The following is a 9,936-nucleotide window of genomic DNA, read 5'->3' on the forward strand; positions in this document are numbered from 1 at the left end:
TTATATATATAGGTATATACATGTAAGATAGAAGTAAACTTAAATATATATCACCATTTTAGAAGCAGGTTTTTGGGTTTGCTTTCTCTCCCTGTTTTATTGGGGAGGACTTGCCATTGCTTTTATCAAGTGCTTGCTAGCCATGGATGGCAACTAACTTCTTCAATTGAAGGCCGGAGGATCATATCTGGTTCCAGGAGCCGCTTGAGCAGGTCCTGGCATTCGGCCGAGATGCCCAGATGAGTAGGGAAGGACACCCCCTTCTGCTGCTGCCACAGCATCTTGGGAATGTCTGTGTCGTCAAAAGGTAGGCTGGCACAGAGCATGACGTACAGGACCACACCCATGCTCCAGACGTCCCCCTTCTTGCTATCATGGGGAATACCCTGCAGCACCTCAGGGGCGGCATAGGCTGTGCTGCCACAGAAGGTCTGGCTCAGCTCTCGGCGTGACTTGGGCAACACCTTAGCAAAGCCAAAGTCTGTCAGCTTCAGATTGAAGCCCTGCAACAAGGCGTTCTCACACTTGAGGTCCCGGTGGGCCACACCACAGCCATGGCAGTAGCGGATGGCCTCGACCATCTGACGGAAGAGGGCCTTGGCCCGGCTCTCGGGCAGCGGCCCCCCATTCAGCACACAGTCAAAGACATCCCCTCCCTCAGCCAGCTCCATCACCAGGTAGATTTTCCCATCAGCAGACTCCAGCATCTCATACACCCGGATGATGTTCTTGTGGTCCAGGGTGCGGACAATCTGGAGCTCCCGAGGCAGGAATCTCTGGATAAATTCTGAGGAGACAAGGGAAAAAAAGATAGGATGTCAAGTCCAGAAAGGGATAACTCTTCACTCCTGTCTCCTGCCTTCCAGCTTCTGTCTGTCTGGGTCTTGTGCCCTGGTTCCCATTAACAGTCTTAAATGTCTAGCTGCTTGGACGTTGCAAAGAATGTTCACTACTATTATTTTTATAGTTAGTATAGTATTCAGAGGAACTACTCCCTGCCACCCTAAGGGACTGTGAGCAACCTGTGAGATACCACAGATATCAAAGTGCTTTGGGGATTTTTAGACAAAACCACTGAATCTGTTATGAGGCCTGATTTGCCCACAGCATAGTGAGCCAGCTCCTCACACCCCTGCCTCCTACCCACAGTTCTTCCCATGAGCCCTGTCTCCCTTTTTCCCATTTTGCCTGCCTTGGCAGCAGCTCCTGCCCTCTGCCAGCCTAGACCGTGGCCTCTGTGCCCACTTCTGTCCCTCTCCCGGAATAGGGCAGGTCCAGCAGGCTGGGGTTCTGCCTCTGACGACCCTTTGCCTCCTGCCACTTTAATCTTGGGTTTTAGACTCAGCTCTTGGGTTTTAAACAGCTCTTTGTGCTGTTTCTAGACTCCCAGCATCCTTCTGTTCCCCCGCTGACCTACCCCAGAGCCACAAACTCTTGCAGTCCTTGGCTCCAGACTAAGGGGGGGGGGGGGGGGCGGGGGATGATCCTTTCCACCGGCGAAAGTGCCCACCCACCTCAACCAGCCCTCCCTTCCTCCAAAGGGGCCCCAGCTCACCTTCTGGCCCTCCCATCTTGTCAATAATTTTAATTGCCACTTTTCTTTGGTGTTTTTTGGAAAATGCTTCTTTGACTTTTGAGTAGGTCCCTTCCCCAATGGTCTTGCCCAGCTGGTACCCATTGGAGAGCAGAAAGTCCTCCATGCTGTCTAGCGCCTCCTTCCTTCCTATCACCCTCTCAGCTCATGCTGCCTCTGTGAGGCAGCTCTACTCCACCATCGCCCTTGGCCTGCTCCTTTTCCCCCCAAGGACTTCATCCGCAGCTGCCCCCAGCGCTAGAACATTCTCCGTCTGGACACAGCAGCCACGGGTGGTGGGGAGGGAGAGGGCCAGACATTTTAAAACTCCGGCCCAATTGTGATGTAAATGATGTGTGACCCTTGGCCAAAATGGGCAGCGCCCTTACCTGCCCTCACCCCCGCCACCAGCAAACCCAGCACGGGTTAAGTCGCCGCCGCGCCCGGTCCCGGAGCCAGGCAGGGGGTCCGCCCGGGGCGTCTGCGCGCCGCCCGGAGGACGGGCTCCTTTTCGTGGACGCCGCCCCGCGGCTGCCGGGGCTCTGCCCGGACCCAGCGCCAGGGGCCATGGCAAGAGCCCTCCGGCCCCGGCTCGCGGCCGCGCTGAGTGCCACGGCCGGGGGCTCCCGGCGAGAGAAACGGGCTCTGTGAGGTCAGCGCGCCGCGGCCCGGGTCACAATGCAGCCGCCCCTCGACGCCCGGGCCGTGGCGCGCCGCAGACACCTGCCCGGCTCCGCCTGGACCCGAGCGTCCTCCCGCGCCCTGGGTCGGGCAACTGCTTCCCGCCCGGGACCGGCCTCGGCCTCCGGCAGGTGAGCAACGCCCCGGGGGGCGGGCGCGGGCGCGGGCAGGGGGCGCCCGGAGGCCCGGGAGCGCCTGACCGCCACTCCCCGCGCAGAGCGCCCCCGGGCCCGGACATGAGTGCCCAGGAGCCCCCGCAGGGTCGGAGATTCCCCATTGAGGCCGGAGACTCCCCTGGCCTTGCCGCCGCCCCCGAGTCCCAGGACAGCCCGGAGCCGGTAGCCACGGAGCACAACCCGGTCAGGTGAGGCCGGCGCCCCCCCGCGGCCCCTCCTGCCGCCCCGGCCCCCTGGGGCGTCCCTGCCGTGGGGGCCCCGGGATGCCTGCGTCCGCTTCCCCCGTCCAGAACCCCGTCCCCGCGTCAGCGCTCGGAGGGAGGGGGGCAGGGCGGGTGCACTTTCCCCCGCGTTCCCAACCGCAGGGGCCGGGCCCCGCTTTCCCCAGGCCGCTTCGACGCTGCCCGGGCTGCCACTGCCTGACGCTGCTGCACGTGCCCATCGACGTCTACCTGGCCATGGGCGGGAGCCCCCGGGCCCGCGCCACCTGAGTGCGCCTGCGCACGGCGGCTCCGCGGGAGCCGGGCGGGGACGGGGCCGCCGCGGGCCACCACGCTGAGGTCGCGCGCGCCGAGCACGAGACAATGATGCACATTTTAAAATAAAAGAATGATGCACATTTTAATAAAGCACAGCATAAACTGTTCTTTCCACTCCGGGCTGGCCGTGTATGTCTATCCCGTCGATCGGCCCGCAAGCTGCCCGCCCGCCGTCCTCGCAGGGACCCAACCCTAGAGTCCCGCGCTCCCAGTGGGCGCCAGCCCTTTCCCCCATTTCTTCCGGGTCCTGACCCCTTGCAGGGCAACCTTTCCCCTGCCCTCATCCTTCGCCTCATCCCTCTTGGTTTTCCAGGGAAATTCGCACAGCTGTGCTGGACTCTGGTGGTCCAGAGAGGCTCTGGCCTGGAGGGGTTGGACAGACAACTTAGAATAAAGAGAATGGCCACCCACAACAGGCCTGTTTAATGCTCCTGAGATGGAGTTAGATTTTGTTACCTGCTGTTCTGTGACCCCAGGCACCTCTGGCTTCGTTGGAGGGATTAGTGGTCTCCCAGGCCTTCTAGAGCCTTGATTTCTCCTGGGAGTGGTAGGACCAAAAGAAGACTGGGGAAAAAACCTTGATTTCTCATTCCTTTTTTTTTTTTTTAGATTTTATTTATTCATGAGAGACACAGAGAGAGAGAGGCAGAGACACAGGCAGAGGGAGAAGCAGGCTCCATGCAGGAAGCCCAACATGAGACTCGATCCCAGGTCTCCAGGATCACACCCTGGGCTGAAGGCAGTGCTAAACTTCTGAGCCACCCAGGCTGCCCCTCATTCCTATTTTATATAGAGTTGAGGGAACTGAGGCTTGAGAGACTTGCCCAGGTTCCCCCAGATGATAGTTGAGAGTCTAGCACACTCATCAGTGTCCTCAGACTTAATACTCTAAAATCTATCCATGAGCCAAGGCTGCCTGGAAGTATAGCATTTAACTGAACAAGTATTTTCCACTTTTCAATTTTGCTTTAATGAGCTTGTATTATCTTAATATTAGAAAAAAGTATATGTACCAGTATATACCAAAAGTATATGACCCAGAGGTCAGCTCAGTCTCCTGGTCCCTGAAATCTAAATACAGATGACTTAACACCCCTAAGCCACGTGGGGTAGAACTCCCAGCCCTCCCTAGAATACTTCAGAATCCCAGTCACCCCAAAGGACCACCATTCTCAACTTCCCAAAGGACCATCATTCTCAACTGCCGTACAAATTCTCTCCCAGGCAGTTCCCAAATGTAGGAGACTTATTAAAAGAGTAGAGGATGTCACTATATTGTACATCTGAAACTAATATTACACCATGTTAACTGGAATTTAAATTAAAACTTTAAAAAAGTAAAATTTTAAAAATACACTAAAAAAAAAAAAAAGAGAGAGAGAAGATATTTGCCAAAAAAGGGTCTACTTCGAAGTGAGGACTTTAGACTTGACCATCTGGTGCCTGGTCCTTCAAACGTCCTAGTTCTTGAAAGCTCTCCTATGCCTCCCTCTCCCTTTTACCCACCAGGAGAATACCTGGCTTCAGGCCACAATGCTGGCTTCTTTTCTTTCTCCACTTTACTCCTCTCTTTCTCCACCCTTAATTCCTAGAGAGCCCCTAGGGTTGTCATTTCAGTCCATTAAGTGGAGTAATCCGGCTGTTTCTATCCCCACTGAACTGCATCCAGGCAGGCCCTACTCAGCAGAACCCACACCACTACCCCACAGAAAAGGGCCTTCTTCCCTGCAAACAGTAACCTCCCTTCTTAGAAGACCACTGTTAAGTTTAGAGAGAAAAAAAATATCGGCCTCTATACTGATAAGGTATCTCCTTTGTAAGCAACTAAAGTTGGCTTATGCCAAAAAGGAATTGGTCGTCTCAAGTGGCTGGGAAGGATATAAGCTTTCCAGATACATAAAGGAACATTAAGGGAATAAGTTAGGAACTAGGGTGGTCGCTGGGCCCACCAAGACTGCCCATCTGTCCATGATTATCTGCTCTGGGCAGTGATCATAGCTGAGGCAGTTTGAAGATCTGCTCGTGGAAGGAAGAGGTGCTTTCTCCCTGTCTCAGTTTACCTGACCTTGGCAAGGACAGCAATTGGCCCTTCATAAGTGGCATGCGAAGTCTTTTGGCCAATTACCGTAGTCAGGGAAATGTGAGACTGTAACTGATCCAGCTGGACCAGCAGAACCTACCCTTGAGGTAGAAGCCTGGCCAGGTGATTGACAGCATCACCAGAAAATAATGGGCAGTGATGGAGAAAAAACATTCCAGGAGCAGAGATAGCTTATGTCAACACTGGGTATACCTGGGAGGAAAAGAAGCCTGGGCAGAGAGAGAGAGAGGCAGAAGCCAGGGTAACAACTCTATTCCATGTAAATGGAGATCCTTGGACAGTGTGACCAGGAGTCAGGCCACTGGGTTCTAGTTTGGGCCCTGTTGCTGCCTCAGTCGATACAAGTCCACCAGCCAGGCCTGTGCAGGGCACTGGGAATTCAGCGGAAAATGTGAAGGACACAGGCATTGGCCCTCATGGAACTCATACAGCCTAGCAGACCAGAGACCTCACTCAAGCAAGTCCCTTCTTCACTGATTTAAAAAAAAAAAAAGGGCCACCTGGCTGGCTTGCTCAGTTGGAGGAGAGTGAGACTCTTGATGTCGGGTAAGTTCAAGCCCGACACTGGGTTTAGAGCTTACATACATACACACATATCAATTTTACAAGGAGGGAGAGGGCACCTGGGTGACTCAGTCTGTTGAACTGGGTGTCTGACTCTTGGTTTTGGCTCAGGTCATGATCTCTGGTTGTGAGATCAAGCCCCACATCGGGCTCCATGCTTCCCCTCCACCCCACCCTACTGCTCACTCTCTCTCTCTCTCATTCTCTCTAAAATAAATAAAAATCTTAAAAAAGAAAGGGAAAGAAAAGACAAGACTTACTGCCAGCCCTCCCCCATATGCGTGGGTAACCAGTAACAGTAACGCAAAGATTTCAGACACACACCTTGCCTAGATGGGTCAGACCCTGGGGCTAGTTAGCTCCACCAGGTGGAGAGCACCTCGTGGGCAAAGCCCTGGAGACTGGAAAGTAGAGGCAAGTTCCAGGAAGTCCGTTCAGTCACCTTCTGCCAACACCTCCCTCTCTGGGCTGCACCGGGTACTGAGAACCCAGGCTTGACTCTCACAGATCCCTGGCCCTCGCAGAGCTCAGAATTCAGGGGATCTGGGGATGAGTTAACAAAAGAAAAGCTGGACCAAGGAGGCCTTGAATTTGAGCTTTGTTCTCTAGGAGACAGGGAACATGACAGACCCCAACTTGAGTTACTTTGCTCTCTTATTTTTTCTCTACTTTTCCATCGTATTCTCTGTTTCTTCCTCCCCTACCCCCCACAGAAAAGTCACTGGACTCAACTCTGGTCTGAGATTTGAGTCCTGTCTCTGCCATTCACTGGCTATGTAAACTTGGACTAGTTACTTCGCCTCTCTGAGTCTCCATTTCCAAATCTGTAAAATGGGGTTAATGACACCTGCAGGAGGCTTTCGTGGCGTACAGCACCAGGCAGGAGTCTCTGGCACAGCCAGGACTTAAGCAAGAGAAGCTGCTGCTCCTACCTCTGGCTTCAAGGGGCAGTAGAGAGCCAGCCAGTCGCGAGCCCTGGGCCTGGGTGATGCCCAGCCTTGGAGCGGGTTGGGGAATCCCTCTCGCCTCCCTCTGCCAACTTCCCAGCAGTTCTGCTCCTGAGCCTAGGAACTTGGCTGGGGGGCATTTCCAGGGGAATCCCCAGGTGGGAAAGGAAGAGCTGCCTCCCTCACCCTCGAAGATAAAGTGGTCCCCAGACCCCAAGGCAGGACCCCCAGATCCCAAGCTGATTCTCTGGGCCCACGGAATAGGGATGGACCTGGAGAAAGGGGCATACTCAAATCACGGCTTCCCCTGACTTGCCTCTCAGACACCTTATTAGCTAGCCCCTCCCTAAAGGACCCCCTTTTAGAAGGAGGGGGCGAAGTACAGATGGACCCCCCGGGTTACCATGGAGATGGCAGGGAAAAGGTTGCTGTATCGTCATGGCAACAATTGACGTCAGTACTACCCTTTCCTGTTGCTTGATATGAGGGGGGGCAGCCACCCCAACCACAAGCAAATACCCCACAAAGCCTCCTTTCCTTACTGAGCCAATCAACCAGAGGGTCGACGAGCTTAATATAGCACAAGTTAAAAGCAGTCTCTGATGTCAGTCAAACCCTGTTCAAATCCTCGTTCTGCCTGTCTTAGCTGTGGGAATTTTAGCAAGTTCCTTAAGCCCTGGAAGTCTCATCTTCCAATGGGGATAAATCAGCTACCTGCCTCCAGAGTGAGTGTGAGGACCGCATGGGATCGTGCAGGTCATGGGCACTGGGCCAGCTCACAGGAGACGCACACTGACCTTAGGGACTGTTGGGTCCTGGGGATCCGTCAGTGGATGTGGCCCTTCAGATACAGACTCACAGCCCCCCAAGAACATAGAGAGGACTAAGCTCCCAAGTTTGAGCATCATAGAATGGGGGGGGGGCATCTCAAGGTGGAGCCAGAAACAGTGGAATTTCCAGACTCTGAGGAAACCCCAGATGCCACTTTCCCTGAAACCCCGTCACATCCGGACTCTGACCCAACTTCCCCTTCTGCTCCCTCTGCCTCCTCCTAGGCCTTCTCAGCAGTCTTCATGGGCCTCCATCTGCTCTTCTATGGAAAAGGATGGAGGAAAGCCCACAGGTAGACATCAGGCAGCCAGACACTGAGTAGGTTGGACGCCCCAGGTATAGGGGTGTCCCAGTGCCCTCTGGCATCTCCCCACCCATCTTCAGGCATGGGGCCACCAAAAACGTTCTCATTGCCTGTCTCTGCCCTCACTTCTGTCCAGGCAACAGCAGTCCATTCTGCTCCAGTTCCCCCGCCACCACCCTGAATCAGGGGCCCATCATTGCCCAAGCAAGCCCCTAACCTGACTCCCTGTTTCCTTCCTGGCTTGATGCTTCCCACCAGTAATTTATCAAGATCACAAACCCAGGGCAGCCCAGGTGGCTCAGCGGTTTAAGCATTGCCTTCAGCCCAGGGTGTGATCCTGGAGATGCAGGATCAAGTCCCATGTTGGGCTCCCTGCATGGAGCCTGCTTCTCCCTCTGCCTGTATCTCTGCCTCTGTGTGTGTGTGTGTGTGTTTCTCATGAATAAATAAATAAAATCTTTTAAAAAAGAAAAATAGAGATCACAAACCCAGCCATACCATTTTCCTATTTAAGACTCATCTGTGGTTTCTTTACATCATTTATCCAGCCGCACCACACCCCTCAATGATTCACATCACATTCTTCCACCTGCTTTTCCAGGCATGCTGTTCCTTCTGCCCAGAACAGCCTCCCTCCCAAGCCCACTTACCCTTCAGGTCTCTACCAGTTGACACAGGTCCTCTGACCACCTGTGCTTCCCCTCTCGTAGCACCTTCTTGTTCCACTGTGTGCCCGGTGATCCCTGATGCATGTCTGCCTTCCCCCTTATGCTGTGGACTCACTGAGGGCACGGGCTGTGTCATGTTCATCCTGACATCCCAGGGGCCTAGATAGAATGGCAGGGCTCAGGAGTTGGTAGAGTGTCTGCAAATTAGACTAGCCAGTGACTGCGTGATAGGTCCACAGAGGAGCGGCGGCAGTGCTGCGAGGAGAAGGAACCAGCAGAGCCAGCCAGGAGGTCCAGAATGGTTCCCCTAAGGACAATGCAGCTGAGGCAAGGAAGTGGGGAGGAAATGTCCCTGGCACTGGGGTTGGTAGGTGCCAAGGGTGCTCTTGGTGCTAAAGACACTGTGCAGAGGGGCAAACTCATGTTTTGGAAAGACAACCCTGGCTGCTTTGCGGGAATAGACCACATAAGGGATAGAGAGTGGCAGCAGGGAACCACGGCAGGAGGCTGCTGCAGCCCCCTTGGGTGAAAGGTGAGGGGCCTTGGACCAGGCATGCATTAGCAGTGGGAATGGACAGAAGCTATGGGATTTTTTAAATGTCCTGGGGTGCCTGGGTGGCTCAGTCAGTTAAGCGTCTGCCTCTAGCTCAGGTCATGATTTCAGGGTCCTGGGATTGAGCCCCTGTCGGCTCCCTGTCCAGCAGGGACCCTGCTTCTCCCTCTCCCTCTGCCCCTCATCCTGCTCAGGCTCTCTCTCATTCTCTCTCAAATAAAAATATGAATGAATGAATGAATGAATGAATGAATCTTTAAAAAAATAAAATGTCCTGGAGAGGACAGGATTTCATAGCTGCTTGAATATGAAACGACAGAGAAGAGCTACAACAAAACCCAGATTTTTGGTTCTGGCAGCTGAGAAAATGGCCAAGCTAGGGAACATGGGAGGAAGGGCAGGTGTGGGGCATGTTTCCTCCGAGGTGGGACATCCGGGGAGGGAGGGGTGAGGAGACAGGTATAGGGCAGAGAAGACAGACCAGGGCTGAAAGAGAGAAGTGAGTCTCTGACAGAGGTAGACACCCAAGGCAAGGGAACCAATGAGATTTCCTTGGGACATGATTAGGCAGTGAGCAAAGGATGAGAAATTTGCCATATGGCAGCAGCCAGTAAGATGGCAAGGAAATCAAGAGTGCACAGTGTCCAGAAAAACAAGGACACAAAAGTATTTCACGTGGGAGGGAGTATTTGTATGAAAGTCAGCCACTGCTAAAGGGTCAAGTCAGATAAAGACTCACGACCATCCCTGGGATTTAGCAAGGAGGAGGTCAGTGGTGACCTTGAGGAGCAGAGCTGTTCCTGTGGAATGGTGGGGGAGGAAGCCAGATTGCAGGGGCTGAGTGAGGAAGTGGAAACAGCGTGTGTACACAACTCTTTCAAGAATGTTGGCTGTGAAGGGGAGCTGGAGAAGGACATGGGGTTGAAGGAGGCTTTCTTCTTTTTCAAAGATAGGAAAGACTAGAGCCTGTTTGTTTGCTGCTGGGAAGGAGCCATCAGG

General features: G+C 53.9%; 2 protein-coding genes across 2 annotated transcripts; one reads left to right on the forward strand and one right to left on the reverse strand.

The window, feature by feature from the left end:
- The first annotated feature begins 52 nt into the window (after window positions 1-52).
- FAM229A (family with sequence similarity 229 member A) lies at window positions 53-3,083 on the forward strand. Its single transcript, XM_072827255.1, has 3 exons — window positions 53-2,385; window positions 2,472-2,618; window positions 2,819-3,083. Exons 1-3 carry the CDS (start codon window positions 2,252-2,254, stop codon window positions 2,919-2,921), a joined length of 384 nt encoding a protein of 127 aa, XP_072683356.1. The 5' UTR covers window positions 53-2,251; the 3' UTR covers window positions 2,922-3,083.
- TSSK3 (testis specific serine kinase 3) lies at window positions 70-1,897 on the reverse strand. The gene is made up of 2 exons (XM_072827254.1): window positions 1,556-1,897; window positions 70-787 (listed from the first exon to the last, which is right to left on the reverse strand). The coding sequence occupies exons 1-2, from the start codon at window positions 1,698-1,700 to the stop codon at window positions 126-128; spliced, it is 807 nt and encodes a 268-aa protein (XP_072683355.1). The 5' UTR covers window positions 1,701-1,897; the 3' UTR covers window positions 70-125.
- Window positions 3,084-9,936: the final 6,853 nt, after the last annotated feature.

This window comes from Canis lupus, chromosome 5, assembly GCF_048164855.1.
Source record: "Canis lupus baileyi chromosome 5, mCanLup2.hap1, whole genome shotgun sequence".
In the NCBI taxonomy this organism is placed as follows: Eukaryota; Metazoa; Chordata; class Mammalia; order Carnivora; family Canidae; genus Canis; species Canis lupus.

Coding starts and splice junctions, on each gene's coding strand:
- FAM229A (XM_072827255.1), top strand. CDS start 2,252: ATGCAGCCGCCCCTCGACGCCCGGGCCGTGGCGCGCCGCAGACACCTG. Junction 2,386..2,471: donor CCGGCCTCGGCCTCCGGCAG/GTGAGCAACGCC, acceptor CTCCCCGCGCAG/AGCGCCCCCGGGCCCGGACA. Junction 2,619..2,818: donor ACGGAGCACAACCCGGTCAG/GTGAGGCCGGCG, acceptor CGCTTTCCCCAG/GCCGCTTCGACGCTGCCCGG.
- TSSK3 (XM_072827254.1), bottom strand. CDS start 1,700: ATGGAGGACTTTCTGCTCTCCAATGGGTACCAGCTGGGCAAGACCATT. Junction 788..1,555: donor CAAGATGGGAGGGCCAGAAG/GTGAGCTGGGGC, acceptor TTGTCTCCTCAG/AATTTATCCAGAGATTCCTG.